The sequence below is a fragment of the Crotalus tigris genome, unplaced genomic scaffold, assembly GCF_016545835.1.
Source record: "Crotalus tigris isolate CLP2741 ecotype Arizona unplaced genomic scaffold, ASM1654583v1 scf7180000024383.4638030, whole genome shotgun sequence".
NCBI lineage: Eukaryota > Metazoa > Chordata > Lepidosauria > Squamata > Viperidae > Crotalus > Crotalus tigris.
Genome location: NW_024100553.1, coordinates 210,120 through 226,283, shown reverse-complemented (window position 1 = coordinate 226,283; position 16,164 = coordinate 210,120). Strand labels below are relative to the sequence as shown.

Here is a 16,164-nt window from a genome sequence, read left to right as displayed (position 1 = left end):
GCTCCAGCAACATCTGACATAACTCTGCAGATGGCTATGTTCGGATGATATATCTAGGGTTTGGGGTGGGTTTTTGTTTTTGTTTTTTTTTTTTTTTTTTTTGTTTTTCCTTCAGGAAGGTAAAGATCTATATGCTAATCCTCTCTTTTTCTCCTTGTTGCCATCTTTTGCAGGATTGCCAGCCCCTAAGAAGAGCCCAAAGTCGGTAAGCACTTTTCAGCTACTAGACCTGTTTGATTATTTTTGTCTGGGGCGTGGGTGGGCGTTTCTTGAAATACAGATAAAAATAAGGTGGAAGCTAGATCTATGCAGCTGGCTCCCAATCCTTATCCCCACCTTAGCCAGTCCTTTTGAAAGTTGCCCGATAACCATTTTATTGCTGCACTAATTGCTTGGCATGGCTTTTGCTGGAAGGAGGTGGGGAAGGCAGGGCAGAAAGTGGTTAATAAAATTGGTGCGGGTGGGAAGACTTGCACTGGATTCAGTTTAGCAACTTACATATTTCTTCTTTTGATATTGGGCTACCTGGGCATTTAATTTAGGCTTGAAATGCCCTTTCTTTCTTTCTTTCTTTCTTTCTTTCTTTCTTTCTTTCTTTCTTTCTTTCTTTCTTTTCCCTCTAAAGATAGTACTCCCTATTGGTGGCTACAATGGTTTTGAGCTTTTTAATGTGCTATATTATGAATAATGCATTGAGGGGGAAAATCTTAGAGCTGGCTGCCTAACAGTATTACCGGAGAAAATCCCTTTTTATCAATACAAAAAGGTATCCTTGTTGTTTCCCGTGACTGCGTTAAGCTGCCCCGGCATTTTGCTTGTGTGAAGCAGTTTTCTTTGGATAGGGAGATCATCCTTTATTGTTCTTGCTTGGATTCAGCAGCATTCAGTATGCTGCAGGTTGGATTACTGTATTTTTTTTTTAAAGAAGAGAAAGAAGGGAGGGATCAATATTTTATTGTCCTTGCTAATCTCGTTTCTTTGCAGAGCAGTTACCTGGTTGATGTGTTAGCTAATAGCTTGGAGGTGATTGCAGAGAAGTGTAATTAAAACGGGCGATGTTGCAGACCTACACATGCAGACCCAGAGGAATAATGTAAATTACCTTTGCTTTCTAGGGAGTTAGCTTCTGCGGGAGGAAAGTTTTCTCATTTGTTGGATGATGGGTAAGGAAGCCTACAGGGTAATCTCCAGCCATTCAGTTTCTGGATGGCAGAGAAGGAGAGGATTGCAGTCATTAAGAGATTCTGCAAAACTTTGCAGATGGTTCCTTCTAGGGCTGCTTAGGATGAAACCCCACCTTTGTGTGACAAACGGGGGAGAGATGTGCTGAAATCCCTTGCTAGTCTCCATGCAACTTTGCTCAGTGAAAGAGCAAACCCTGATATAGTGAATGTGGCTTCTCCTGGCTTAAGCCTGTGCTGATTAAAGTCACACATCCCCAGGCCTCTACTACAATCAGGTTTGCTTTCACACGGGTGAGACGGACAAGCATAATTTGTACTTAGTCTCAAATCCCACATACTCTGGGCTTAATTTTGTGTTACTGTCAGCAAAGGATTTAAGCCCTCAGATAAAATGGAAGCAGGTGTGCAAAATGTGGGAGGGGGATAGACAGGCAAGCAGAAATGGTAGCCCTTCCTGCTTCCCCTCCCCTTTTCTCCCTATCCCTGGAATTAAGTAAAATCTGATAAAGGCATCCAAAACTTTGGTGCAAGGCAGCTGGTGGTCTTCTCCCTTCGCTTAAGTTCCAGAACACCTTCCTATACTAATCAAGAGGCTGTCCCAGGTGCCTACCTTGTGAGTGGCTCAAGAGATTCGTAAGAAGCTTCAGAATCTTCTGTATGCAATTTGAGATCCATTTAGAGAGGATTTGGATGCTGAGTGAACAAAGAGGTTGTTTACAAACAGCTGTCATTCTAGAGCTCCTTCTTCTTTCCATTCACCCTCCCCTTTCCATCTGTCTCAAGAGTCAAATCTTTATATAAAGGGAGAAAAAACGGGAGTCTTGCATTATTGCATTGCCGAGAGCACATGCCACACCCCCTTTTTCATTTCCTTCAGAAGAGGGAAATTCTGTAGAAAAATATAATTTTATTTTTTTTTAATAAAAAGAGCTTCCAAAATGGGGCAGTAGTTCTGTATATGATGCTGGTGTGTGTGTGTGTGTGTGTGTGTGTGTGTGTGTGTGTGTGTGTGTGTGTGTGTGCGTTGTGTTTATGTTTTAGTAACAAAACGGCTTTATCCGAAGGTATCATTTTGCTGGCAGCAAGAAGCAGAAACACGAGATCTCAGGAGATGTTTCTTTATGTCACTAGAGATGAAATCAATCATAATATTGTAACAGGGATGTTTTAAAGTATGGAGGAAATTAAAAGTATTTGCTTTGGGAATCCATATTGCTAATGCTTGAAGCAGTTTTTCTCCAGACATGTAATGATCCACCCTTCTCCCTTCCCCCACATGGGATTTTTCTGAATCTAATTCTTGAAAATGCTGTATAATATTATCCAGTGGTTGCTGTTATTGGATGAAATCTACTTGTTGACAGCTTTCCAGGATGACAGAACCCCTTTGTCCTTGAAGTCCCCAGCGACTACTAACATGGTCTGACAGTTGTGTTTCTTTTCCCTCTTCTACCTTCCTGGCTTTGTTTCCAAGAGTCCCTTAAACACTAATTATTTCTTGATCAATAATAGATTAGCTGTTGTTCTGTGAGCAATGTGCAGCTTCCTCTCCTGGCCACCCTTTTCCTCGGTTGTTTGAATTAAATTTAAAAATTCACCTTAGCAAACCTTTGCTTTTTCAGTCAGTTATGCTATGGGTGTAACAATTCCAGACATGCATCATGAGGTTAACGTTTTATTCTGCATCGGTCAGGTCCCACCCTGAGTATCGTGCTCAGAGAATGATCAAGGGGCCAGAATCTAAGTCCTATTACAAGAGGTTGAAGGACCTGCAAATACTTAGATTTGAGAAGGGAAGACAGAACAGGGGCAAAGACCTGAGGACAGAGAAGAATAGAATCCCATCTCTGTCATCCCAGAAGGTTAGGAATGGCATTCAAGCTGCAAGAAGGCAGATTGCAGTTCCTAACAGTAAGAGCGGTTTGATTGTGGAATTAATTGCTCAGAGAGGTGGTGAACTTCCCTTCATTGGATGAATGTCTATGGAGATTCATCATCTAGGTCACGGTTCTCCCAAAGGTGCTTTCCCAAAAGGCAATGGACTTTCTTAGGTTTCCCCCCCCCTTGAAAATGTTTTGCTACTCATGCAAGAAGCTTCTTCAGTTCTTGGTAACCTCATTGGATGACTTCAATGTTTTAGCTTGGTTTCTGGCACTGAATAGGGAGTTGGCTTCAGTGGCCTAAATGACCACTACTTTCTATGATTCTAGGATATCCAAACCTGTTGGTAGGTTTAAAGAGTAAGGAAGATGATCTTGACAGAAAAGATCTAGGCAAAAGGGTCTGGAACATTTTTAAACTCCACAACACCCAGGTAACAATTAAAAGTGACTCAGGCAAATGCCTTCCTAATTCACTGAACCATAAGGATTTTATTGTAGCCAGTCTCAAGGAAAGTAGTTTTTTGCTTTCCTGTGGAGTTGATTTCATGGTCTGGTCTACCTGGTAAGATTGATAGTATGAGTGATTTTTCTGAGCATTGTTCAAGCTGATGGTCACCATATTACATTGCTTCATGGGTATGATGGGTATATGATGTCATCTAAACCAGACCAAAGGAATCTACTTGTGAAAAGCAAATGGACTTAGCTTTTCATAAATAGAAAAAGGTGTCATTGTAGGAGGAAAGTTGTGCTAATTTGCAGTGGCAAAAAATCAGGAGTTTGGTAGGACATTTTTTAACTGACCAATTTCATTAAAAGGCATAAGCTTTCATGAGCCGCAGTTCACTTCATCGGATGCTCCATATTCAAATATCCACATCTATGTTTAATTATCATATAAAAATAGAGGAAACATTAACATTGCTTATTAAGTAGAATGGAGATACCTTACGCCATTTTGACAAATAGGGAAATCTCTGTAACTACTATGGAAATTATCAACTTAAGTCATTTTAGATGACAAGTGGTAATGCTATATGAATCAACTGCGTTTGTAGAATGAGTAAGGGCAACCATTTTACCAGATGAATCAGATAAACATTGATAATATTACTTCCAGATCTATGACAGGGATCAGTGGAGAAGGATGAATCAGTTGTTTCTAGTGGAGAGATCATAAGTCAAGGCAAACGAAAAGTTATATGGAAAATAGAAGTTCCCACAGAAGTCCTGGTCCCTCAATTCTCTTTACTGCTCTGAATCTGCTGCTGTAACTGATTTGGAATAGTCTTCTACCACTTGATAGAAGCTTGTGAATAAAGGGTTAAGTTCATCTCCATCATAAAATCAATGATAAAGAAAGCACTATAATTACAAATAAATATTGTAGTCTTCGACATTCTATGGATGCCTTCCAGATGTTTGCACTTTAAAAAGTGTTTGCTGGTTGGTAATTGTAGTAGGCACCAGCCTAGAGAAAGATGGAGTAGCTGTTATCTCATAGGATGAATGAAATGGTGAAGATGCTGTATATAAAAATGACATTGCATATGTTGCATTTATGCTCATGTTATTAACACTGCAAATGTCTTTGAAACAGAAGCAGTCTTATAGACTTGAAAGTACCATGAAGGAAGGAGACAAATACACTTCCACGCTTTTTCTCAAGGACACCATTTTTTGAAGTCTTCTTCCCATTTATTTATGAGATAATGTATCTTTTTTATTTCAGGTTAAATGTAATTGCAAAATCGATTGTATGCAGGATTTTTTAGACCAGTGCCAGTTGAGAAGCAAAACATCTAATAATTTCCATGTTCATGGCATGGACAAAAATTTTTGTAAATATTTTTGAATATATTATATAAATATGTTTTCATATTTTTTCATTATAAGAGTTCTCCTGGAAAGCCTACATACGTGTAGGGCCAACGAGCCAATATAATTTGCCAGATGACCAAATGATGCTGGTATATTTGGCTGCCTTTCTTTGAGTTCCAGATAAATAAATGTGATCAGAGTCAAAATCACTGCTGCCATTCCAGCAAATAGAATTATATGGCATTTCCATTTGGAATGAAACCACCAAAGTACTGGTGCTAAGGAAAAATTAGGATTGAACTATGGACTGTAATAAGTCATTGCATCATTTTGGGGCAAAAAAAGTAGTATTTCAGGAAGACTGCCCACTGTTAAAGATATGCCTAGATTTTTATAGGCAACAGAAATTACCTAGGAAGGAGGTCATCTTCTCATCAAGTCCAATAGTCTATCTCTTGCTCATATAACATTTACCATGTGACCTTCATTCAAATCTTATTTTTTAGCTTAGGTACATTTATCTTTTTAGGTTTTTTTTCTGCTTAGCATGACAGCTTTTGTGACTAGCAGCATATGACAGGGCATCAAAATATCAAGCACGTTCTTCTTAAGAGTAAAAAGTCTTGTAACATCATAAAGTCCAGCATGTTTATTGCACAGTCTTTCCTGGATCATTTTATCCAATTTTAAACTTAAGACTAATTGTAGACCTGAAGATTGGTTTCAATTTACATATAGCACAATCATTAGAGATTTGGCTGCAGTTTTTCAGTTAAAATGGCTGGCACTCAAATATGTAAAACAAAACTTGCATATGATAGTAATTTAATAACAACGCTGTAAAACTTTGTGTTCCAGTCAAAGAATTTTACTCTGGTTTCACATTTACTACTAGAAATCAATGAACAACTCCCAAAGTTATGTATCCTGGGCAAAAACCAAGAAATGTTGAGAAGACACCAGAATATTCCATAGCAGGAATACATTTTTTCACACAATTATGTATACTTGCACAATACCAAAATAAAATAGTGTATTTCCAAATAAACATTAGAAGATGGCATTTCCTCTCTTCATGCTATACTCATAGCATCTCTTTGCATTCTTCTATGCTCTTTGTGGTAGATAGTTCTCAATAGCTTGAGACCACATTTATTTCAAGGTAAAAGCAATAGGCAAAAAAAAAAAAAATCTGGCAGCTGCCTAGTATAGGAATACTTGAATAGGGCAACTCTTAAAGTAGAAAACATATCAGTGTTGAGATTTTAGCTGGAGGGAAATGATGGTGCAAAGGCTCCTCCCATTTCTGCATTCTGTTGAGTGCCCTGACTTGGCTCAGTAGCTTTTTAAGCTTTGCTCATTGGGCATGTTGTTATTTCTTCATAAGCAAAGCCCATAAATAAGGGGTCCTCAAACTTGGCCACTTTAAGACTTGTGGAGTTCAATTCCCCACATGGCTGGCTGGGGAATTCTGGGAATTGAAGTCCACAAGTCTTAAAGTGGCCAAGTTTGAGGACTCCTGCTATAGATGAACTGAGAAGTAATGTCAAAACTCTGCCTGTGTACATTCATTCTTTCGGGTGCCTTGTGGTTTTTACACTTATGACTTTATATATTTATTATTTTAAGTAATTGTATGCCATCCAGAGTCATTTCTGTGTGATGTGTAGCCATATTAATTTGATTGATAAATAAATAAAATAAGTGAGTATATGCTTTATAAGCGCTAAATGATATAATGAGGATTTCTTAAACAGGGATTTTAAGGGGAAAAAACATAGATATAATTGGGAAACAAACAAATTTTCATTAATAGAGAAAAAGTAATATTCTTTTTATCCCAGTCATGGATGTACTGTAAATAATTTTCCTATTGTGTCAGTAAGAATAAGATAGAAGACTTATTTAAAGTCTCAGTATTTGGTGTGAATATTAAATTCTTCCATTGTATATCTAGTTAAAGCTCAAAACTGCAATGGAGCTCATACATGATCCATGATATTTTATTTTTACATTTTTGATGACATATCTTCATTTTCTCTATATCGGTCCCCTTCTCTATAAATTGCTGGATCTTATGACAATAAATTGTTATGGCTATGGCAATATATTGTAATAATAGTCATGGCCATATTCGTGATTTTCACATGTAATTTTTCTGTTTCTCCAAATATGCCCTCTAAACTTTCTATTTAGCCTTATTAAATAAAATTTGAATGCTGAAATTTCCAAGACATTTTTGTAGGTGAAGGAGAAGTAGACATTTTTTTTAAAGAAAAAGTTTCTCTAATCCAACTGATCCAATTCAGTTTTGCAGTTTTATCAATTTACTTAAAATGTGTGTTTTCTTATGCATTTGTGTTTCCCCTTGATTTGGATTTGCAGTTTTAGAAAAAAGGGTCATTTGTGCAAAAGTTCATCAAATTGATTTGAAGGCACCTATACTTGATTTAGCTCATTGATTTGGTTCAAACATTCAATTTGATGGATGATTTCAGTCAAATTGCTCTCATATCAAATCTCTGAAATGAAGCTTCCTACAATTGTTTTTAAGGCATTGTTGATTTTGAATGATTTTGTCTCAGATGAACTATGTTTTTTTAAAATTATTTCTATTGTCCTTTGGAAGTTTTAACTACTGGGCCAAAATTCTGAATTACTCAGCAGTGAAGTAAAGTGTGATCTGGAAACCCAGTTTGAGTCTTTATATCATTCAGTTAAACAAGGGAACATGAGACATGCTTTTGATCTTGGAGAGTTTTCAAGGGTCCACTCTGAATCTATGCTAAAATCATTGTTAGGTAATGTGAAACAATATTATTTTTATTATTTGTCTTCACTATAAGCTGGTCAGAGCAATTGGGATTAATTTTCTACTTTCTACTGATTGTCCTGCTTGATCTTTCATCCTGCCCCAGCCATAGTGGTAGTATGTCACTTTTTTTTTTCTTTGCTATCTCCAGGTGCCTCTGAGAAACAGGCAAAGTGCTATTGGTAGTTGTCTCTCTTGAATTACTACCTTCTTCTAAAAATAATTTTGATTGGGTGAATGGTTGAGTGGTTGGGTTTGTCACAGTTTACAGTTTACAATTCTCTGAAAATTTAGGGTGTCTTACATGGAGGTCTTCCTATATTTTATGGCACTACAAGCTTGTGAGATAATTGGGGCTAAGAGAGAAGAAAGATTGGGACAAAATCATTGAGTGAATTGCCTGATTAAATGGGTTTCTTCAGTCCAAATATAATACCCTAACCTCACTCACTCTGACAATCCGATCTCAGTCTCTCTCACTTTCTCTCTTTCTCGAGCTTTCTTACTATATATTGGAATGGACAGAAGAAAAGCAAGGTAGTGGGCAAAGGCTTAGAGCATTAAGTTGATTAAGCAATGGTTTAGTTCCTATAGTTTGCTGTTTAGCTTCTATTTTGCTTTTCAAGTTTTAAATATGACAACTACCTTTAGGAATGGATTTCCCTCCCATCCCTTAATTCCTGTGGGAACACTCAAAAGGGCAACTAACAGGTTTTATGCCGTTGTACTTGAAGAAAAAGCAGTTGTCCTCATCCAAAGGTTGTTTTCACAGTATATGTATTTTTTTTAAACAGGTGTGAATTAGTCATACCTGATAAGGAGAAAATTGGCCACATTTAAGCAACAAAAATTGTAGTACTTGAAAAAAGAGAGCTAGCTAATATTATTCAAAGTATCACTTGAAGTTAATTTTTTAAAGTCTGTTGGGAGTATATCATTTTAGAAAAACGTCACTGATGGGTCAAAAGCTTTTACAAGGTGTCAATAAAGCCACAAAGCAATTTTTGCTTTTGGAATTGCCACATCTCCTCAAGAAACACACTTGTATTAATTTAAAACAAAAACAAAATAGCAGTTTCAATCATAGAAGCAATATTAAGAGTTGCTTTATTTTCTGTGCTCATCTGTGTTTCTTAGAATTTACTCATCACTGCAAAGCCTGGGTTGCTATCATTCCAAGCAGTTATTATTAGATATTGTTATATTGCAGGTCTTGTAACATAATTAGTGTAAGAGTTCAACATGAAATAACCTGGGAATTAAATTTACTATTTTCCATTTGGTTATAAGAACTTTTTACTACTTTAAAGTTTGACTTTGTAACAGTGTAACTCTTTGGAGGCAATTTCAGACTTGGTTTAATGTCAAGTTTCTGATAGATAGAGTCAAATAAATGAGAACCCGAAGCTAGAAGCTTCTTCAGAGAACATGTTTCTTGGATACAAAATATCAGCACAATCAAAAATGAAAACAAAGTTAAACTTCCCACCCCAATACTATGCAATCATCCACATTCCCCAACCCTACATAACCAAAAGAATGACCTTGGTTCCCACGGGACACAGAATTGTTTAGACTAGCAAAGATATTCCACACCCCCTCCCATTCAGGTGACAACCTAGAATGAGCAAGATGGCTGCAGCCAGGTTCCTTGGAGAGTTGACATGGTCATATACAGATAAGAGCATGATTGAAAAGCCATCATAGTGACACAAGTGGTAGTGATCTTTCTTTTCCATTCTCATTGCAGGTTGTGTCCCTGCAGCAAGTTTTAGGGTGACCTATGCCCTCTTGGTGTGTAGAAACAGGAAGCTGTTAGTGAAGGTTATAATGAGATGTGGCAAATATTTCCACACATAAAATCACTCCTATTTGTTCTGCCTACTGCACATGGAGAGAATCAACAATGATTTGGGATGAATCTAGCAGTTTAACCCAGGATTCATTTAGGTTTGTGAACTCTGAGAGAATGGGCAGGACGATCTGTGGTTTGAGTTCTGCCACTTGTAGGATTGATTCATGGTCTGCCTCAGGCACCCTCCCAGAGGTATTGGAGGTGGAGCAGAAGACTGGATCTTATGTCAACTCATCAAGGGGCTATTTGTTCTACCTTGAAGGAGGCATGATATGCCATCTTAATACATGTGGCAAATCTTGCTATTTGCTGCCTGCTTCAGTCTCTCCTTTTCAGGGCAATGTTCCAACTCCAAAGTGTTGTAGAAACCACAGATGGTCTGGACCACATTGATTGCTCTGATGGATGGTGTGTGTTTAGCCTGGTAGAGGGAAGTGCATGGCTACTACCTACCTCTTGAATGGCCTTTCACATTACTGACCATCGGTGGTGTGCTTACATATCATCTATAGAGTTGGGAGAAAAAAGGACTTTTTTCCCCATGGTTCTGCTCCCTACTTATTGGACATGACCACTTTCAGAACTCACAGCTATTAATAGAGAGCTGTGAGGAATCCATGGGGCGGAGAGCTTGCAACAGGATGCATGGAGCAGGATAACCTGGCAGTGATTACCCATGCATGCCCTTATCTTCTCTCAAATTTTATACTGCAGTACTCTACATGGGGCTGCGTTTGAAGACAACCCAGAAGGAGCAATTGGACAGAATGCAGCAGCCTACCTAGTTATGGATGAGAGGCACCAGTACTACCTAACATTGGTTTTGAAAGTGTTATGTTTGCTTCCAGTAGGCTTCTGAGTACAATTCCAAGTGTGTGATTTAACATATAAGGCCATAGGAATCTGCAGGATCTGACTCAATACGGTGTGTTCATTCCAAATTGTTCTAAGGGAGTTCTAAAGGAGGGGGAGTGAGGACCCTGCTACTTACGTTAGGCCCCACTCCCTAGAACAGGGGTCTTCAAACTTGGCCCTTTTATGACTTGTGGACTTCAACTCCCAGAATTCCTCAGCCAGGTATGTCTGGCTAAGGAATTCTGGGAGTTGAAGTCCACAAGTCATAAAGGGCCAAGTTTGAAGCCCGCTGCCCTAGAAAAATGCATTGCTGGGGAGCCAAATGGAGCCTTCTTAACCGTCATGAACACTCAGCTCTTCTGCACACCTTTTCAGTGGCATGTTTTGGGATGTCTGCTGCATTTGCCATCTTGCTCTCTTCCTCCCTTTGGTTCTAGTTTGGTGGTTGTTGTTTCCTATTACATTATTTTTATGTTGTCTGGTGTATTATGGGCAACCCAGAATCCTTGAAATCAGGGAGCTTTTTTTAAAAAAACAAATGGATGATTGTTGAGTACAGGCAGTCCTTAATTTACAACCATTTGTTTACTGACAGTTCAAAGTTAACAATGGCACTGAAAAAAAAATGACTTATGACCAGACTTCCCACTGGTGACAGCTCTCCCCACTCTCATGTGCTCAGAAGTTGGACACTTGGCAACTGGCATATATTTATGATGATTGCAGCATCCCAAGGTCATGTGATCACCATTTACAGCCTTCCCAGCCAGCTTCTGACAAGCGAAAATCAATGGAGGGAAGCTGGATTTACTTAGTGACTGCATGATTTACTTAACTGCAGTAAATCACTTAACAGGTGTGTTAAAAAAAATTGAAAAATTGGTTGTGACTCACTTAAAAATGGCCTTGCTTAGCAACAGAAATAATGGTTCCTATTGTGGACATAAGTTGAGAACTGCCTGTAGTGATGGATGTCACCTTTTTGATGGCAGATTGTTGGGACAATGTCTTTTTTTAAAGCATTGTTTCTATGGGTTTATGTCAGGGGTTTTTTTTTTAATCAATTGTTAGGGGAGTCAGTGATATAAAAATGCTGTTACAATAACCCATGCATATTTATAAAATGCTACCGAAAAGCACTTCTAAAACTTTTCTTTTAAATGTGCTATATATCTCAGACAAAGCTTTTTAGAAAGCTGAATATTTTTGATAATGAAATGAGCTTAGATAACTCCAGACTGTGATATCCAACGCCATAATTATATTTCCTCCTGCTTGCTCATATTCCCTATTCTTTTTGGCAGGTTCTTGCTGGCACAATTTTTCATAATTGTATTATAGTCTTCTTCCTCAGTTGGAAACATGATCCTAATCAGCAAGGACACCCACTGCGGTAGAAATTCTACCTTAGAGATGTAACCGTTTGGAACGCTAGCAGTATTTTCTTTCTGTCAATCAGTTTAGAAAAGCTAGCAGCCAATCAGGTTTGTCTATAACACGGTGTCATAAGTCAGATTTTGGGGAAAAGGAATGGTAGGGAGGAAAAGTATCTGCCTGCAGCTTCCGCCAGAAAGCTGAAGTTGAGATAGATGGAATTAGTGAAGGTAGCATTGCAGTTTTTCCATCAAGGAAGCATCCTAAAAGTAATGTTTTTCAGCATAGTCTCCAAGCCCTTGCTTTTAAAAATATATTTGTACTAAGATGTAATAGCTACAATTTAGTTGTTCTGTCTGTTTTTTTTTAATATTTCATGTTAGTGATGATGTTATAAAATTGTGTTTTGAAGCATATGAAAATAATTGGCACTGATTAATTCAGCATTTCTAGACTGTCTTTGGATTTCTCTTTGAGTACTTTCAGTGAAAAGATTAGCATGAGCAGACAAGCTTCTTTGAAAACCATTGTCCATTTCTTTCAATGTTATTTGTGTTGTTCAAATGTATTGGACATAAAGAAAGTGATCTCACTCAACAACATGCTTACTCTCCCACAAATAACTTAAAACGTGATGTAGAAAATACAGTAGTCCAAATATTCTAGCTATCACAGATACTTCAGATAAGAGGGTGATGATTTTCAGACTTTGGAAATTAGGTGTGATTTAGTTTAAAGCATTATTTTGAGCATTGTTTCACATTTGCGATGCATCTGAATATTCTTAAATACAGTGGAAACAGAACATTATTCCAGGTCTGAGTTATTGTAATGTATATTGATTTTGTACTGTCATGACTGCTGATGTATGGGAGATAAATAGAATCTGCGTAGCTGCACACACTGCTTTGTTCCCCTGAAGTTGATTTCATTTATGCTCATATTGTTTTGGCATTATCATTTATATAGAATGAGAATCTCTTCTGTAAATTTCATTTCACTGAACCTAAACATTGTAACAAATTATAGATAGCTGATTATTCCCACACTGGATTTTTTTTGTCCCATGTTTAATGAACTATTGTAAGATATCAGAATTGAAAGAGAATTTAGGATATGACAATTTTAAATTTCATATTAGAGATTAATGGAATTCATTTGGCAAAGAATTCTGCTTTTGTACCAATGTAAGAATTCAGAATAACTTTGATTTTAGTATCTAACCTGTCAAGGGGAAAGAGATGTGTGTTGTCCCTAATTCCATCTCCCATATGTGTTGATTCTGTTCAGGGATCTATTAAAGTAAAGTAGAGGAGTTTTCCTGACAAAAAGCAGATTAAGAATCTAAAACAAGAAATATCACACCCTTCAAATTTAATTCCTGTTAGCCATTTTCCTTATCTGAGAAAAATGGTATGTTTGAGTACAAATCTCATCTTTGTTATGATGGCAAGAGAAACTTTGTGTGTCTGTTTGTGCTGTGTATAGTGTTTGGGGGGGGGGGAGAGAGAGAGCCACTGAGTTATTGTACGTACCAAAGAGAAAATAATTGAACTATAAATATAATCCATTCCTTGTTCCTATTCTGGATTTGAAATGCTGTCCTTAGCAGAAGACGACTCTTTTGATTGTCTAATCCATACAGAATCCTTCATTTGGGATGTGTCTATGCAATATCGGAGAGATGCTGGTGTTTTTTGGGATGGATGACTTTTCCTTCCTCTGTCATTCTGTCTGTCTATCACTGGGTGAATTTTCCTGTGCTCAGCAAAAAAATGGAAATCGCCAGAGCCCCAAAGTACCCTTTTATATTTATTTGGGAAGTTGCAGAAGTGCTGAAGCTAGGAAAAAAAAAATTAAAGGAAATTGCTTGCTTGCAGATCATTAACCTTCTTGGGATTTCCCATCCCATCCCACTCTTCCTTTTTTTTCTGGCTCTCTTCCTGGACAGCAACCACTTGAACGGAAAGACAGCCAAAACAGCTCCCAGCACAGCGTCTCCAGCCACCACAGCACCCACACGGCTTCACCAATTCATAGCACTCAGGTGCTTCCCGAATACCCTGTTCCTGAAACACCAGCGACAGACCAACCGGACAACGCAGGGCAGAAGAAGCCAGATCCATTCAAAATCTGGGCCCAGTCCAGGAGCATGTATGAAAGCCGACGTGAGTATGCCACGAGATATTATTATGTTAATGGCAGCTTTAGACAGCAACGTCTACTCATTATTATCGACTCTGACTTCAGGAGGACGTTTGCTTAGACTGAAAAGAATAAATTTGACTTTGATTGCATTAGCAGGATATGTGAGCAAAGGATGCTGGCTGTGGCTGGAAATGGGTGGAGAAAGAAACCAGTATTTTGCAACTAGGAAGATTAGCAAATTATCTGTAATTGGAGGAGCCTTGCTTACTTTCAGCAGGCAATTTGAAGGCTTAATGATGAGCGATGAAAAACACATATTTTCAGTATTATGACTTTTTGGGGGGAGAGGAAATGTCTCTGTTTATTTCTTTCTTTTTTTTCATTTAAAAATAAATCCATTCGTAAAAGGAGCTATATTGTATAGATTGCCCAAATGCTTTTCTCAGAAAGGGAAAACTGGGCAGTGTTTCCTGTTTGTAGATAATGTCTACAAAATCTTATGCTCTCAAGCCTTGATCTTGCAAAGGGTTAATTAAGGAATCAGTTGAAATTGAAGAACACAGTAGTATGCTTAGACAATTTTTGCTTAGGAGCATCAGGCCCTTGTCTGTTCAGTTATTCCATTGTTAACATTTTCTAGTTAGCTATTTGAAATTCAAAGGTTTAAATCCAAAGATGCTGTAGTCCTAAGTTTAAAAAAAAAGTACAGGTGTATGGTTGAGTGTATGTCTGCCATTTATTATTATGGGCTGTTCCATCAATGCAGAAAACAAATAAATGCAGTAAGCAGTTTTTATTTTAGTTATTAATAGATTTGGTCCACAAATAATTCAACAGAGAGTTGATTTGAATCCAAAGGATTTTGTTTATTTATTATTCTGACTATTTTAATGCATTTTTTTTCTTTTTTTGCCTCTTTTATTGATGAATCATTTTATGATGAGATTGATAGCCACCTGGAACATTTTGGGGATAGAATGTGATACAAATAAAGTAAATAAATAATAAGTAATAACATTAAAAATACATGTCAGTGAATCTACTTTTGATTTTAAATAATGGAATTTTTTTTAAAAAAATAGCATCTTTTAGAGCATGAATTATTATTTAAGACTTAGGGATAAAGCAGCTTTGAAACTATCTACATAAAAAGTGCCATTTATTGTGTGGAGTTGGGATTTTACATTTGTCTGTAGTGAACTGAATGGACTTAGAGTAAAATCAGTGTTGAATGTATTGCATGAAGGGCAGGAAAATGTTGGTAGAAGCTTTGGGGCTAAAACAGTGCCAAACTCTCTTTATTGCTTGGCTGTTCCTATCGTATTACTCATATTTATTCTAAGGGAACGACAAATAGTATAATGAGCTTGTATACTAGCCTTTTCTGAAGTTGAAACTCAAATTCTTTGGCCACCTAATGAGAAGGAAGGACTCACTGGAGAAGGGCCTAATGCTGGGAAAGATGGAGGGCAATAGAAGAATGGGACGACAGAGAATGAGGTGGCTGGATGGAGTCACTGAAGCAGTAGGTGTGAACTTAAATGGACTCCAGAAGATGGTAGAGGACAGGAAGGCCTGGAGGAACGTTGTCCATGGGGTCGTGATGGGTCGGACACGACTTCGCAATTAACAACAACAATACTAGCCGTTTACAATGGGTGGGCATCTGCAGGCTAAGAACTAGTCCCAAAATTTCTGAGCTTAGTCTGATCTTAAAACTACATCTTCCATAAAACATGAACAAATTTATTTTTCTGTTTCAGTTCTGGAAATCTGGGATAAAAATATGTTCAACTTATTAATTTTCCATAGATTCGCCTGGGGTTATAGAGCCTGATTACACCTGAGGGGAGCTATTCATCTTTCCTTTGTCTACCCACATTAGTAGCAGCTCCTCCCCATCTCAAAATGTTCAACTGTTTTAAAGTAGGAAAACAGTTAAGACCCAGGGCCAAGGTGAAATCCTACCTTCTAGGAAGAACCTCAGAGCCGGGTAAGCCACCTGATCTATCTAAGCTAGGCCAGAAAAAGAGCAGATGCAGGCTTTGTCCATTCCCATCCTATAAAACAGTATCTCTCAACTTTGGCCACATAAAGATGTGTTGACTTCAATTCCCATATTTCCCCTGCCAGCAACTGCCCATTATGATTGGGGTACTCTGAGAATTGTAGCCCATCCATCTTCAGTTGAGAAACGCTGTTACAAAACATTGGCAAGAATCCCAGTTGCCA

The 16,164-nt window shown here is 37.8% G+C and overlaps 1 protein-coding gene across 31 annotated transcripts in view; it reads left to right on the top strand.

The window, feature by feature from the left end:
* The window catches only part of MAGI1 (membrane associated guanylate kinase, WW and PDZ domain containing 1), a 510,767-nt gene that overhangs the window by 446,323 nt on the left and 48,280 nt on the right, over positions 1–16,164 (top strand). For all 31 annotated transcript variants that reach the window (XR_005554903.1, XM_039328720.1, XM_039328711.1 and 28 more), the window contains 2 exons: positions 174–205; positions 13,736–13,952. Coding sequence is in view for 30 of the 31 variants with exons in the window: in XM_039328720.1 (XP_039184654.1) it covers positions 174–205; positions 13,736–13,952 (249 nt within the window). In the remaining variant the exon portion in view is untranslated. The remainder of the gene's footprint in view (positions 1–173; positions 206–13,735; positions 13,953–16,164) is intronic.